The sequence below is a fragment of the Coffea arabica genome, chromosome 2e (genome assembly GCF_036785885.1).
Source record: "Coffea arabica cultivar ET-39 chromosome 2e, Coffea Arabica ET-39 HiFi, whole genome shotgun sequence".
In the NCBI taxonomy this organism is placed as follows: Eukaryota; Viridiplantae; Streptophyta; class Magnoliopsida; order Gentianales; family Rubiaceae; genus Coffea; species Coffea arabica.
Genome location: NC_092313.1, coordinates 16,618,760 through 16,635,392, shown reverse-complemented (window position 1 = coordinate 16,635,392; position 16,633 = coordinate 16,618,760). Strand labels below are relative to the sequence as shown.

The 16,633-nt window shown below is 38.4% G+C and overlaps 2 protein-coding genes across 4 annotated transcripts; one reads left to right on the top strand and one right to left on the bottom strand.

Annotated features, from left to right (window-relative positions):
• Positions 1 to 327: 327 nt before the first annotated feature.
• Positions 328 to 3,660, bottom strand: LOC113731298 (ras-related protein RABG3f). 3 transcript variants are annotated; one of them, XM_027256478.2, is made up of 7 exons: positions 3,326 to 3,660; positions 2,986 to 3,012; positions 2,718 to 2,817; positions 1,756 to 1,902; positions 1,567 to 1,647; positions 1,288 to 1,433; positions 328 to 691 (listed from the first exon to the last, which is right to left on the bottom strand). In XM_027256478.2, the coding sequence occupies exons 1-7, from the start codon at positions 3,376 to 3,378 to the stop codon at positions 625 to 627; spliced, it is 621 nt and encodes a 206-aa protein (XP_027112279.1). In that variant the 5' UTR covers positions 3,379 to 3,660; the 3' UTR covers positions 328 to 624. The 3 variants fall into 3 exon arrangements, with proteins under 3 accessions (XP_027112279.1, XP_027105781.1, XP_027112280.1); XM_027249980.2 differs by having other exon boundaries at positions 2,986 to 3,132; positions 3,326 to 3,642; XM_027256479.2 differs by lacking the exon at positions 2,986 to 3,012 and having other exon boundaries at positions 3,326 to 3,643.
• An 8,563-nt stretch (positions 3,661 to 12,223) lies between these two features.
• On the top strand, positions 12,224 to 16,626 carry LOC113728452 (proline-rich receptor-like protein kinase PERK15). Its single transcript, XM_072077417.1, has 8 exons — positions 12,224 to 12,705; positions 14,097 to 14,650; positions 15,045 to 15,131; positions 15,265 to 15,335; positions 15,449 to 15,525; positions 15,670 to 15,811; positions 16,006 to 16,167; positions 16,266 to 16,626. Exons 1-8 carry the CDS (start codon positions 12,224 to 12,226, stop codon positions 16,521 to 16,523), a joined length of 1,833 nt encoding a protein of 610 aa, XP_071933518.1. The 3' UTR covers positions 16,524 to 16,626.
• Positions 16,627 to 16,633: the final 7 nt, after the last annotated feature.

Sequence of the window (16,633 nt, the reverse complement as noted above, 5' to 3'; positions counted from 1 at the left end):
AGGTTAAAGAGCCTCGATAATGTAAGATTATTGACCGTAAATTTGTTTTCAAGTTCAAAGTTTGGCTACGCATGCACTCGATCATGACAATGCAGCCTACTACTATTACCTAAAATATGTTATACAGTGGAACGGATACCAGTTGACCTCAAAACATCACCCGAAACCCCAATTCCCACCCAAACACAGTCCAAAGAAGGCCAAGCGCACGATTGCACCCATACCAAGCCGCCCAACGCCCGAGTGAAGTTTACTGCTTGTTGGATAAACAACTATTCTAGCAAGGTCTCAAGAAAAATAAAAATTCTAACTGTTAAAACCAGTACATGGCACAAGTAAGCAGAGGATTGCTGTCTGGCATTGTCGGAAAGGAAAACATCCTGTTCACTATTGACAGAAGAGAGCATGGAATACTAGGAAGCTTTATGAAAACAGGCAATAGATACAGAGGAGGATAAACTTCTGAAAGTCAACAAACATCTAGAGACCATCAGCTTTTCTCACGCAAACATCAATGTACAAGTTTGGCCTCATAAATCAAATAAATAAAATGAAGATGAGCCAGATGGTGGAGTGCTTTGGAGGATTTGTTCTGTAATCAGACTCAAGACCATGTTACTCAATTTAACACTCGCACCCAGATGACCTCTGCTGGCTGCTGCTTGCAACATCAATAGTGTCAGGCAAGTATCTTCATGACGTTCAATGCCCCACAAGATAAAAGCAACGACATTTTATCAGTACATTCTCAGCATATTCTAAAAACCGAATAGAGCATACCAAGTAGATAAAATAAGAAAATTGTATCAAAAGCACCAGGAACCTTTATAGTCTTATATTCTGACTTCCGAGTTAATTTGAAATAGCAAAAGGCCATGTTTACAGTGCTCCAAAGATTATTAATCAAATTGTATTTTGCAAGCTCAAGATAATCATGATTGAACTTGAGTAAGTTTCATATTGTCTAACAATGAATGGAGTATTTCTCAAAGCTATCAACTTGCAAAAGAAATATCCATTTCTTGAATTCATGCAGACCTAGGGACAAAAGGTAGGTAAGAAATGGGCCGGCCATATGCAGCTAACATGTGAGTGTTTTCACGTGGAACCAGGAAATTTAATAAACTTATAAGACAAACATTAGTTGGTGTCCTGATTTATGTGCCAATTCCTCCGACTACCTGAGTTTGATGTCAATTTGTCTAGAACACATATAACATGGTTTATCTCTTTAAAGAATTTCTTTCCCTAGTAACTAATTACTGGAGAATAATGATTCAGACTTACATTTCTTCTTCTTCTCCACTTTTTAAGGCATTTTTGGCAATGCATTGAAAAGCTTCTTCCACATTTGTGCCATCCTTTGCAGAAGTCTCAAAGTATGGAATGTTTCCCTTAGAGGCACACCATGCTCGGGCCTTTTTCTCAGACACCTGTTGTTTCCACATAAAATTTAAACTTTTAGACACTAAAAGTATTTTAACTTTTAGGATGAACTATTTACTGGTACAACCATTTATCAGTGCGTCAGAGTTTAAAATTATGCAAATCATATTTAAAACTTACCACTCTACTATTTCCACCATCCACATCAATCTTGTTTCCCAGCACAACAAATGGAAAATTATCTGGATCTGAAGGACTGGCCTGCAGTATATTATTATATGATTCAAAGAAATTCAGTTTTCCAATATAATCAAGCACTCTAAAATCTCACTGATGCTGGACCTTTGCTCATAACTCATGCCAAATTACCTGTATGAGGAACTCTTCCCTCCAATTATTTAGATTATCAAAAGACTTCATCACATTCGCATCGTAAACAAGGACACAGCAATCCGCACCACGATAGAAAGCAACACCAAGGCTCTGAAACCTTTCCTGCCCTGCTGTATCCCAAATCTATGTAACACATGAACCACAATCTTAAGCCTTCGCACTAGAAGTTACATACCAGATATGTAGTAACATTTTAGAATGAAAAGAAGCTCAACCATGGGTAATATTATGCACGAGAACTAGTGATGCCACTAAATTGGAAAGAAATAAACAACATCCATGAGACAAACACAACCCTTGTGTCTTTACTAGAAAAATATATTTATTTACAACCCTTATGTTCATTGATTACAGCTTTGCTGAACAAAAGTTTTCTTCCTTGTTCCTACAAGAAACACCTTACTGCCAGAGGATATCTAAGACAATTAAGTGCACCAAACAGCTAAAGGTATATCTCAGACATTCATATTCCCAAATTGGATTGTTTATACGACAAAATAGTTCTGGGTGGGATGGAGTTACCGCTGAATGACTGTTATACTGATTCCATTAGAATTCCTCTCAACTCCCTTAACTTGCTTTTTCTGAAGAATGTGATTTTGACAATAAGTCCTAAAACCTATCCTTGATCTAATTCATAGCAATTACTCAAAGAGAACGAAAACACTATTAAACAATTTTTTCACCAAAAAAATCCGAGCATTATCACATAGGATATTACACACAAACATCTATATTTGTATCAAATATTTTCTAAATTATTCTCCTAAATTCTGACTATGCCGTAGGCAAGGCTGGAACCAGTGAAATCTGGGAGGGAAAAATAGGAAATCAGAAAACAGCATTTCAGCTTAGTGAATTCCTATGTTACTGCTCCACTAAGCCTCTATTGATGCTCCTTAGTGAACCAAGTAATAAACAATTGCAATGACACAGACCTGCAAAGTGAAGAGCCTGTCTTCAAACTGCACTTCTTTTGTCAAGAAATCAGCTCCAATAGTTGCCTTGTATTGATTGCTGAACTTCTTGTTTACATACCTAAAATCATCGATTCAAGGCAACCAAACTGACAAAAAGACAAACAAGCAAGCAGCCAGCAAATGCAAAACCCCGGAATGAAATTTCAATCTTCTATGTTTGCAGTCCGCAAAACAGACCACCAACAATAAATGTAAGATACTAAAATAACCACACTATGGAGGATACTGATTCATCAATGAGGTCTTCCCCACCCTGCAATTCAAAAAAACAGAACCCAAAAAAAAAAAATCACCAAAGACAAAAGCCATAACTTTCTCCCTATGCTGAACTCAGATCATTATAGCAGAAAACGATGTCATGGCATATCAAAACCTATACAACAGACGAATTATGGAAATATCAAAATTGGGCTGTCACAGAACTCCAGAATTGAAGATCGATGCTCTGCAGTATGCTTCCATAAAATCATAGATAAACCCCACCACTCCTACACGTATATGATCTAAATATATGTTCGTGTATATAGATGTATGTACGCGAGAGGGAGGTTGAGTGAGAGACTAACCCGCTGTCACCGAGGATGATGACCTTCAAAAGCGTTCTTCTGCGGGAAGGCATTTTGGCAAAATCAAGAGGTCCGGATTTGATGACCCGAACCCGGATCTGCAAACTACTACTACTTATCTGCCGGAAAAGAAGAATGTTTTGAGAGGGAGAGCGACAAGAGGCGAGAAGTTAGCGATGGGCGTCTGTCGCCACCGTCGTCATTGATTTCTGATTTTCTTTATTACTATAGTAGCTGGAGTAGTATTATGTTTTTCTTTTCCGTGGTTGCGTAGGGCAAGCGGAGGCGACGACGTTTCTAGAGGATGAGCGTTTCGGGTTATGCTGCATTCGCCACCTTCAATATCTATTTTATTATCTGCACATTTATTTTGCATATTCATCTATTATTTTTATGAATCCAGGCTTTTTCCTTTAAAAAGGTTTTGACACTCCTATTGTCATTTTAATCATCTAATTTTTATTTATTAGACTATATGATAAAACATTAATACTCTCATTATCATTTTAATTAAATAATTTTATTTATTATGCTATATGATAAAAATAAATAATGGAAGCGTAAATAGAGTATTTCTCAAAGTTTTTGTTTGTTATTGCTAACATATTTTTACGTGTTTACTTTTTTTTTGAATTAATCTTTTCTACACTAATAATGTATACACTATCAGCATTGGAATAATAACAGTTATACAAAATTTAAATTTGAACTCTAACATTTATATATGTGTAATGAATTCAATGGTAATAATGTATACATTATTAATGTATATAAAATTTACTCTTTTTTTTTTTAAGATTTCTACCATGGGAAAGTGTTCATTGTTTGGGCGGCTGTAATAAATTTTAACATAAAATACCTATCCTAACGACCACCCCGGTAGGAGTGCGTTTGTGTCGAGTCGAGCTCGAGTAATGCAGTAAAATAATTAAGTTTGAGCTCGAGCTTGTCGAGCTTTTAGAATTCAAGTTCGAGCTCGAACTCGACGTTAATTTACGTTATTCGAGCTCGAACTCGAGTTCGAGTTTAATTAAATATAATCAATTCAAATCAAGTTTAATCGAGGCTATTCGACCTTAATCAAGTCTAATCAAGCTCATATAATAAAAATTAATATTTTACATATAATTTTAAATAAAAGATATTATTGACATTTCATAATAATAAAAATTAAAATATATATTAGAAAAAAGTTCGATTAGGCTCGTCGAACCTTCGAGTGTAAAATATTGAAACTCGAACTTGATTCGCTGCTTCTATCAAGCAGCTCGAGCTCAAGATCAAGCTCGATCAAACCGAGCTTGAGCCGAGCTACTGACCGAGTAGCTTGCGAGCTCGAGTCAAGCTACTTGGTCCAGCATCAGCGCTAAGCTACTCGGTCTAGCATCAGCCCTACACCCAGGGCTCTTGCAAATAATACCCATGTGTCAGGCTGCAAATTGTAGGGACTTAAGCATAATAAAGGCTCAGTCTGAGCATTAGGCTGTTAATTCAATAGATTAGTAAAAACGATGCTGTTTTGGGCTTACTGAAACACTAGTAAACGTTGTCGTTTCATTTAATGAGTCCATTAGTTAGGTAATTCGGTTGTTAACCATCTGACACAAGTTGTTAGTATTGGTTATATAAGCGGGCCCACATGATTGAAGAATAAGAGAAATATACGTTCATTGGTTCCATTCCCTCTCTTCTGAATCTTCTTTCTTTCTTTTCTCTCTATCTGCAATCCCCTGCTTCTTCCCCAATTCTTCTAAACTCTACCAGTTCATCCAAGTTCAATAAACAAAATTCCAGAAACAACCTTGAGTTCGTGACAAAGTGGTATCAAAGCAATAGATCATTGGAATTTACAACACAATCATGGTTGAAAGCACAAGATTCCGCACCATTGAAGAGCAAGTCAGGAAACAAGAAATCAAGCTACAAGAATTGGTAGAATCCCTACATACTTCCAAATCTGAACACCAGCAAATCAAGAAAGACTTGAAGATGAAGCTTGAAGAAAACAACAGGCGGATGGAAGGCCTGTTGTCAGGAATGGAGCAGAACTTCACTCAAATGCTTGAGCAGAAATTCAGTGATCTGCTACTAAAGATGAATTCTGGCAAGGAGCAAGCAACCGAGGAGAGTGGCAGAATGATCGACCAGCCGCCAATTCTACTAACTCCACCAGCTCATCAGAGGTTAACCATAGACTGTGAGGCTCAAAGATCCTTCAGGAAGGATTGGAGTAAGTTTCAAATTTCAAATCCTCCTAAGATTGATTTACAGATGTTTGCTGGAGAAAATCCTAGGGAATGGTTACGTAAATGCAATAAATATTTTTTGAACTATCAAGTTCCAGAAGAATATAAAGTGGATGTAATTGAAATGTATTTGGAAGGCAAGGCTGATAAATGGTTCCAAGGAGTAAAAATTGAGAAACCTAAGCTAAGTTGGGAAAAATTTGGGGATCTGCTATGTCGCAGGTTTAATGATAGCACTTGTCGAGATATAGTGGAAGAATTTAATAAGCTACAGCAGATAGGTAATGTTGAAGAATATCAGGAGAAATTTGAGGAGTTAAAGGCATTGATGATAATGAAAAATCGAAATCTGGATGAGACCTATTTCATTTCTAGTTTCATAAGTGGACTGAAGGAAGAGATCAAACCTATGATCAAGATGTTGAAACCTGCTACCCTGGCTGAAGCATTTGAACTGTCTCAGTGGCAAGAGTATTCATTGAAATTGCAGAATAAGAGTTCTAAAGAGAATGTCAAGCCACTAGGAGAAAACAGGCTTGGATTGTCAAGAAACACTACTACAGCATTGGGGGTTAACTCATATAGGATTCCACTCCACAGCAATCCCAAACATCCTAAATTGGCCAATTGGCAAAAAGGCACTAAGGATCCTAGGAGGCTCTCTGCATAGGAAATGCAGTATAGGAGGAACAATGGACTGTGTTTCAAATGTGGAGAGTAATATGGAGTTGGCCATCAGTGCAAGGTTGGCCATACGAACTGCATGATGTTAGAAGAGGAGGAGGAAATTGCATTTGAAGATGCTCTGGGATAACAGGATGAACATACTGGGAATCCTGGTCAAACCATGAAAATGCCCTTGCATGCATTATCTGAGGTCTTAAAGAGGAAGACAATCACACTCACATAAGTCTTAGATGGAGAAGAGGTGCTCATCTTAGTAGATACTGGAAGTTCTGACAGCTATATCAGCAGTGAACTGGTTATTGGGATGGATGTCAAGTACCAGTGGGTGGATCAGCCTTTCTCTATCATCATGGGAAATGGGACTTCTGTTACCAGCAATGCTGTCTGTCCTAGTGTATAGTGGAGCATTAACCAACACAATTTCAAATTCAACCTCAAAGTGATGGAACTAGAAGGGTGGGATATAATACTAGGAGTGGACTGGATGACACACTTCAGTCTCATCACATTTGACTTTCAACAGCTCAGGATATCATTGCATCATGAAGGAGGGAAAATTCACCTACACGGGCAAGCAGACAATTGTGACATGGATCTGATCAGGGGCAAGGACTTGAGGACATTCATTGAATACAAAAAGCAGATGTGCATGGCCATGACTTCTCAACAGCAGGAGGGAAGCAAACTGGAGTCCACCCCACAGGAAGTACATGAGCTACTGCAGGAGTATGAAGATATATTCCAGACTCCCAGTTCATTACCCCCTAGCAGAAGTGTAGACCATGAGATACCCCTTAAACCAGACGCTCAACCATTCAAACTCAAACCTTACAGGTATCCTCACTGCCACAAACAGGAAATAGAGAGGCAGGTGATTGAAATGCTGCAAAAAGGCATTGTAAAACACAGTAACAGTCCCTTTGCCTCTCCTGTGTTACTGGTCAAGAAGAAAGAAGGAATTTGAAGGTTCTGTGTGGACTATAGGAAGCTGAATGAACTCACTATCAAGGACAGATTTTCAATACCCAATGTAGATGAATTGCTGGATGAATTGGCAGGAGCTGTGTTCAAAACCAAGCTAGATTTGACTGCAGGTTACCATCAGATCAAAGTCAAACCTCAGGACACCTACAAGACAACTTTCCAGACGCATTGTGGACATTTTGAGTTCTTGGTTATGCTACTTGGCCTCACAAATGCCCCTGCAACCTTCCAATCATTGATGAACCAAGTATTCCAGCCTTATCTGAGAAAGTTTATCCTAATCTTCTTTGATGACATACTTATATATAGCCCCACACTAGAGGATCATCTCCAACACTTGAGAATTGTTCTGAATCTATTGAAGGATAACCAACTGTATGTGAAGAAATCCAAATGTGAATTTGCTTAGAAAAGAATAGATTACTTGAGACATACCATCACTGACAAGGGAGTTCAAATGGATGACTCCAAGGTCAGTAGCATCTTACAATGGCCTGTACCACAGACTGTTAAGGAGTTGAGGGGGTTCTTGGGTCTAACTGGCTACTACAGAAGGTTTGTAAAGCATTATGGATTGGTGTGCAAGCCCTTGACTGAACTACTCAGAAAAGACAGCTTCAAATGGAATTCATAGGCACAGGCAGCCTTTGAACACTTGAAAAGGTTGATGTGTTCTGCCCCAGTCCTTAGTTTACCAGATTTTAAAAAGGCATTTGTGGTTGAAACAGATGCCAGTGGGGTAAGTATTGGGGCAGTCTTGATGCAGGAAGGGCACCCCATTGCTTTTTGAGCAGAGCATTGTCAACCAAGAACTTGGGACTATCAGTTTATGAAAAGGAACTTTTTGCACTAGTAATGGCAGTCACGAAATGGAGGCATTATTTGGTTGGGAGTCACTTCATTATCAGAACAGATCACCAATCATTGAAGTATTTACTGGATCAAAAACTGAATACTGCTCTCCAGCATAAGTGGATGACAAAACTAATGGGCCTGGACTATGAGATACAGTACAAAAAAAGGACTGAAAATCAAGTTGCAGATGCCTTATCTAGAAGACATGAAGCTGTTGCAGAATCTTCCCTCCACTCATACTTGGCTATTACTGCAGTAAAACCTGTCTGGATGGAAGAATTGCAGAAAAGCTATAAAAGGGATGGTCGCTGCCAAGACATTATGGCTCAGCTAATACTGGATCCCAATACTTACACTGATTATACTATGGTGGATGGAATGTTGAGGTATCAAGGAAAATTGTATGTGGGAGTGCCAAAAACATCAGAAACCAGATTATCCAAGTGCTTCATGCTTCAGCAATAGGGGGACATTCTGGATAGAAAAGCTGCTGGCAGAAGGTTAAATCATTGTTTTACTGGCCAGGAATGAAACAGGAGGTAATAACTTTCATACGAAACTGTGATACATGTCAAAGAAACAAATATGAGAATGTGCCTTATCCTGGTCTGCTACAACCAATTCCAGTTCCCACCCAGGCATGGACCCAAATTGCCATGAATTTCATTGAGAAACTACCTAAGTCACAGGGTTATGATACCATACTAGTGATGATTGATAGATTCACTAAGTTTGGTCACTTTATTAAGCTCACTCATCATTTCACTGCCAAGGGGGTTGCACTAGCCTTTCTGGACAACATATATCGGATGCATGGATTACCTGAATCCATTATCACTGACAGAGATAAAATCTTCACCAGTGAATTCTGGAAGGAACTATTCAAGGTAATGGGGACAGAGCTACATTATACATCCTCTTACCAACCCCAGTCTGATGGCCAGAGTGAAAGGCTCAACCAGTGTGTGGAGAACTATTTGAGATGCATGACAGGGGAAATGTCATCCTAGTGGAGTAAATGGCTAACTATGGTTGAATGGTGGTACAATTCTACCTACCACTCCAGCCTCAATATGACACCATTTGAAGCACTGTTTGGATATAAACCAGTGCCTCTACCATTAGGGCCTTATTTGGATTCTGTCGTGCCTGCAGCCTCCAATTTACTACAGGAAAGAAACAGGATCTCCAATTGCATAAAGGACAACCTAGTCAAGACTCAACAAATGATGAAATACTTTGCTGATCAACACATGAGTGAGAGGAAATTTTCAGTAGGGGATTGGGTCTTTCTGAAGTTTCAACCATATAGGCAACAAACAGTAGCAGTAAGAAAGTGTCTCAAGCTGTCTGCCAAATACTACGGACCTTTCCAGGTAGAGGAGAAAGTTGGTTCAGTGGCCTATAAACTGAAGTTGTCAGCAGGCACTAGACTACACCCTGTGTTTTATGTTTCGCTACTTAAGAATAAACTTGGACCTGTGCAAGGGAGTTCTACTAAGCTACCAAAATTTGACACACAGGATCAATGTCCATTACAACCAGAGGCAATCCTGCGCAGAAGAGTCATTTTGAGAAATGGACGACCTGTCATTCAGTTCCTGATTAAATGGAATCAACTGGAGCCTGAGGAAGCTTCTTGGGAGGACAGGTCTTTCATTGAACCACAATTTCCTGCATTCTAGACTTGAGGACAAGTCTATTTTTAAGAGGAAGGGATTGTCAGGCTGCAAATTGTAGGGACTTAAGCATAATAAAGGCTCAGTCTGAGCATTAGACTGTTAATTCAATAGATTAGTAAAAACGATGCTGTTTTGGACTTACTGAAGCACTAGCAAACGTTGTCGTTTCATTTAATGAGTCCATTAGTTAGGTAATTCGGTTCTTAACCATCTGACACAAGTTGTTAGGATTGGTTATATAAGCGGGGCCCACATGATTGAAGAATAAGAGAAATATAAGTTCATTGGTTCCATTCCCTCTCTTCTGAATCTTCTTTCTTTCTTTCCTCTCTATCTGCAATCCCCTGCTTCTTCCCCAATTCTTCTGAACTCTACCAGTTCATCCAAGTTCAATCAACAAAATTCCAGAAACAACCCTGAGTTCGTGACACCATGTTAGTGTCTGGGTGAGCGGCAACTTTTATCACTTTGTCCGTTCAACTAAACTGTTACCGCTAAATTTCCTCAGATACCTAAATCTTAGACCATCTAATTCTAATATGTGCCTTCGGACAGACATTTTTCTTATTTAATCAATTCTTGAACTGTTTCCAAAAAGAGATTATGAAACCGGTGCACAATTATCCATCAGTTGAGTATCCACACTAACCCTTTTCTTGTTTTCCTTCCTCTTCTCGATTTATTGAATTGTGTATAGAATTGTTAAATGAACGATTGACTTGTGAGCGCTCAACTCGACTCAAATCGTATAAGCTTGAATATCAAATTAAGCTCGTTCACTTAATTAAATGAGTTGAATTCAAATATTAAATTATGCTTATTTTCTAAATGAGTCGAGTTTGACTTGGTTCACGAATAGTTCGTCTAAATTCACCTGGACTCGTTTGTACATTTACTCAAGTTAGTATTACTAATTTTTCTTAATTAGTAATTATGTCAATTTATCTTATCTTGATTGTTTAGAATTTTATTTTATTTAAATATTGAAAATCTTCTTATATTTGGTGAAATCTTCTCATTCAATAGGTAAATTAAAATAATTATATTTTTTGAGTTGCAAAGTTGTATAAGATGTTCAAACATATTTGACCTTTTTTGAACTTGAATTCGTTCAAAGTAATAATGTCTGCACTCAAAACCAACCATTTTCATTTCAAGCTTATTTTACAATGGCATGCCCAAAAAACAAAAGTTTTTTTTTTTGGGAAAAATTTAAATCGCTAGACAACATTAACGTTTTTGCCAAAATGTTTCAAGAGCAAAAAAAAAAAGTAACGTGCATTAGAAATGCTTCTTTCACTTTAATTTTTTTTTGAATTATTCGGCTGGCTGTTTTAATTCTTCTGTTATATGAGCTGCAGGACGTAGTTTTTCTTATCTGTTATTTTATTCCATCAGTAGTTATCTTATGAAAATTGATAAGCAACAAAAACTGTAATTAATTTTGGAGAGGACGGTAAAATTGGCAATTTGTGGTTGTAATTGTCACCTCAAGCAGAAAAGCGCCGATAATGGGGAAGTTTGACATTTGTTGGGCAACAGCTAAAGATGTAGTAATAATCAGGCGGAAAATCTTGGAGCAATTGAGCTTCAGCCAGAGTTGGACTTAATGAATAAAAATAAAACACAAAGAGATATAACGCAGCTGTGAATAACTGATCTAGCAAGCAGGTAATTAGTTACAGAATATCATTTAGAGCCTTATATTGTACCAAATTTAGGGAAAAAAAAAAGAAAAAGAAAAGAAAATCCAAGAACTATTGGAACTTAGGACTCAGTAATATAGGAGACGTGAGATATTAATTGAATGGTTGAGGTAATTTCTCATCATACAAGTACATGTAATAACTGAAATTTCGTTCCTTTATTTTCGGCTGGTGTATGGGGATGAAAAAAATGGAATGCTGGTTCGTTTCTTGATACGATTGCCATGCAACATCTATTTCCGCTGCTTTCTTCGAGATTTCTCCCTGCCCTTCTCCTAAAGGTATCTTTCTTGTTCCTTTCAGATCCATATTTCCTCCTTGATGTTCTTTTGACTTGTAAAGAAAGATCACATTGCATATGAACTCTATCTGCGTAAGAATCATTTTTGCATATGAAAGGAGATCAATCAATATGAATACAAATTATTCTCTTTTTTTAAAAAAAAAAATTTTTGGCCATGCAGTTTCAATTGCAGTGTATGTATGTGGTGATTTTGATGGTTGGTTTGCTTATCTGATTTTCCTCAAATGTTGGGTACTGACTTGTGGTGTCGTAGGTTGTTCATATATACGTAGGAAACTGAAGAAAATAACGCCTTATTTGTGCATGCATGTTGATTTGATTCAGGGATCATTATTTGGGAGACTGGCGGGGTTTGCACGGTATATCCTGAGGAGGTTGTGATTAAGGGCGGGGAAAGGAAAAGAAAAAAAAGAAAAAAAAAAGCCCTGCTAAAAATGTCTGAGAAATCTCCACCGCCACCTCCACCATCAAACTCATCAACCGCCCCTTCGCCATCGCCGCCGCCGCCATCTCCTCCGCCGCCGCCATCTCCTCCGCCGCCGTCGCCGCCGCCACCTCCATCTTCTGACGGTGACGACAACAAATCTCCACCCCCACCTCCCAAATCAAATGGAAATAAAGATGGTGACTCACCACCACCTCCACCTCCACCTCCACCACCTCCTCCTCCTCCTCCTCCGCCACCGCCACATTCTGGCAAATCACTGCCAAAGTCCCACTCACCACCGACATCCGATAACGGTAGCAGTGACTCTTATAACAGTCAAAAGGCTGTTATCGCGGGAGTTGCTGCTGGAGCGGGGCTGTTGCTCCTTATGATGATAGTCTTTTTGGTGTCGTGCGGGAGAAAGAAGAAGCGAAAGCCGCATGATCAAATGCAATACTACAGAGATAATTCCCGTGGAGCCGGAAGTACGTATTATTTCTTATTTTGTTCTCAACATTATTTGTCACCTGTTTTTGAGCTAATTATTTCTGGGGTTAAAAAAAAAAATTAAAGGGGGGGGGGGGGGGGGGGGGAGGGGGTAGATGGCAGTAAACCCCTGAACGATTGGGTCGAAAAACACTTTACCTCTTCATGTTTATTTTTAACTTTTAAGCACTTTGCCCTTGCTTCAAATTTTGGTAACATTTTTGTGGTGTTACTTATTGAAATTTTTTACACAAAAAATTAACCAAAAATTTTTTTTAAAACAAATTTTCTAAAGCAGATAATTTTTTTTCAAGTATTGAAGTCAAGTATATATGCGGACCTTTTTATTGTTTCCTTTTTTAAAAAATAATTTTATTGGTCACGTGAAATGTAACATATTTTTCTCTAACATTTTCGTAATCATTTCTGAAGAAAATGCAAAATTGGATCTCATTGTCATGGATATTTTAATCCAATAACTACTAATATGAGCGCATATTTTTGTCCTTTTATCTCTCCGTTAGCTTTGACCATCAGTGTTGTTGGGAGTAAAATGCTCAAAAATGAATTAGGGGGCAAAGTGGCTTTGGAACCAACTCGTTAAGGATTTACCCAAAAAAAAATTAAGCATATTTTTGCATGCATCCAAAGGGCGTAACTATATATGCTCTACTATTAACCATATCCGTGCAAAGAACGAAATTATTGAACAATTTCCTAGTTTTCGCTTATATTTTGCCAAGAGACTTGTAATAAAAATTGTCAACCTTGAAATAAAGAGAAAGATGTTAGACATTTACATATTTCGAATCATAGACTTATTATAGGGAATGCCAAGATCTTTACGGTTTATTTCTAACTCATGGTACCTATAAATTATCAATGCATCAAACTTATGTATTTGGAACAAAAAGGTGTATTATATGGTGTTAATTTTTTTTTCCCATCATATGAAATTAAATGAAGCTTGTTTTATTCTGATCAAGCTTATTGTGTTTTTCATATATATCTTGGTTACATTAAAATCATTTTTTAAAAATAATCATATTGAGAAATTTAGGAGAGGTCAAAGCTTTTCTTTTTTTGCAAAGCTTGCTTTTAGCACTTTGGATTTCAATCACTTTATATCTGTATGATTAAAAGAATAAGAAAATCATTTTTTCAAAAGAGAATTACTAGTTTGCACTGTGGATTTTGGTTGGTTGAATGATGGTTTCTTTTTTTAGGAAAAGAATAATTCTTGGTCCCAAATTTCTTATTAGTTGATGACCAAACATCATTCATTGAAAAATGAAAAACGAGAAACAGGACAAAAGAATTACTCCTAAAAAACAATAAGAAAAGTGATGTGGACAGTAGTAGAACAGCGGTTTCATTGCTAATCAAATCGAGAGCCACTATATTGTTGCAGGTGATTATTACAGCGGGCAACATGGGAACTGGAAAAACCATCCCCACAGTCAAGACCATGTTCTTAAGATGCCCCCAAGCACCAACGTGAGTTCAGAGCACGGGTGGCCAATAGCACCACCACCTCCCCCACCACCTATGGTTAGCAGCGATATGAGCTCGGCAGCTTATTCCGGCCCGCACAATCCACCTGTGCCACCGCCACACCCTGCCATTGCTCTCGGGTTCGCCCAGAGCAGCTTTACTTACGGTGATCTGGCAGCCGCGACGGGAGGATTCTCCAATGCTAATTTGTTAGGACAGGGTGGGTTTGGCTTCGTTCACGAGGGAGTCTTGCCAAATGGGAAGGAAATAGCGGTGAAGAGTCTCAAAGCTAACAGTGGGCAAGGGGAGAGGGAATTCCAAGCCGAAGTCGACATTATCAGTCGAGTCCATCACCGCCATTTGGTGTCTCTCGTTGGATATTGTATTGCCGGATCACAAAGGATGCTGGTTTACGAATTTGTTCCCAACAATACACTTGAGTATCACCTTCATGGTACGCTTGCATCTTTTATTTATTTGCTTTGATTTTGTATTTTGGTCGCAAATAGACTTGCATTCATTGTCTGCTAAATATACAAATACACACTCTTTACCCCAATGCAATAAGTTTGTGTAGATGCAATTATTAATTGTTTTTGGTTCTTACTTTGGTCCGCACGCGAACCTTTGAGCTTCAGTTTTTCTTTTCTTTTTTCTTGAAAATAAGAGTCGCAGTTCATGACAGAATGCCCATTAGCTATAGCTTGTTTCTATACCTCCCCTCTTTAATATAAATATATATGAAGAAGAAGAAGAAGAACAGCGACAACAAGAAGAATGGCCCGCAAGAAGGATTCATGATCAAGAATATGTGTGATTCACTAGTAATATATTCGTGAATATTGCAGGACCCGGCCGCCCTGTCATGGACTGGCCATCTAGGATCAAAATTGCACTTGGATCGGCCAAAGGTTTTGCTTACCTGCATGAAGATTGTAAGTTGTCATGCTTATTCTCTCTGCATGGTTGGAGGACTGTGCTGCTAGTTGCTAGCGACCTCAAATTCCTTGTTAAATGTTTGGCCGCTTAATAATTTCAAGTCTTGACTGATCCATTTGCCATTTTCAGGCCACCCTCGCATTATCCACAGAGACATTAAAGCAGCAAACATTTTACTTGACAATAACTTTGAAGCTAAGGTATCTTGAGTATTGATGGTTATACTTCATATCTTTTTTCCTCTCTGCATTGCGAGTACGATGGACGAGTCACCTATAAATAATGGTACTTTTTTTCATAATCATTTAATTAGGTGGCTGATTTTGGCCTGGCTAAGCTTTCTTCTGATAATTACACACACGTCTCAACCCGCATCATGGGAACGTTTGGGTAAGCAATTTTGATTGAGCTCTTTTATAAACTACAAACTATACTTAATCAAAAACCCGGCCCTTTGTAGGCATTGCGATGCATTATGGTTAATGTCTTAATTTGGTGAATTGCGAGCGAAAATTAATGGATCTAAAAATGCAGGTACTTAGCTCCTGAGTACGCCGCAAGCGGGAAGCTCACTGAGAAATCTGATGTCTACTCTTACGGAGTTGTGCTCCTGGAGCTTATTACTGGAAGACGCCCTGTGGATGTCAGCAGTGATGACGATAGCTTAGTTGACTGGGTATGAACAATTCTACTTTCAATCTTTGATTATGTATATGTCTACAGGATAAAAGTTGGTACAATAGAAAATGGTGATCTTAAAAATTGTATGAATTTCTTACACGTACCTAAATGAAGTAGAAATGACAACAATGAAAAGTGTCCAAGATTCATACCCGCTATCTGAGTACGTCATTTTCTTGGTTCACGCAGGCACGACCTATACTGGGGAAAGTGATAGATGGTGGAAGCTTTGAAGAATTGGTGGATCCAAATTTGGGAGACAAATATGATCCTTCGGAGATGATGCGTATGGTTGCCTGTGGTTCTGCATGCATCAGACATTCTGCAAGGAGACGTCCAAAAATGAGCCAGGTTCATTTTAATCGTACTTGAGATTACGCACAGATGATCAAGTAATTGGAAGAATCCAACTGATGATTTGATCTATATATATTTATATGAATGTCCAGATTGTTCGTGCACTGGAAGGCGATGTATCACTGGAAGATCTAAATGAAGGAGTGAAACCTGGACACAGTGCATTGTTTGGCTCCAGTAGCAGTTCTGAGTACGATAGCTCATACCACACTGACCTAAAAAAGTTCATGAAGAAGACAGGATTGTCTAGCCAAGAATTCACAAGTAGCGAGCATGGGGAGTACGCCCATTCTAGTGGTGAATCACAAGAAATCCATCCCAGGACTAGGAGCCGAAGCCACACACCTTGAATCGATAAACCTACATTCCCAAATCCCCTGGTTCGTGAGAAGGAGGAGAAGGAGATCCCCAGTTTTCCCAAAAATTCAATCTTTACAGAACAACGTTAATGCATTACGAA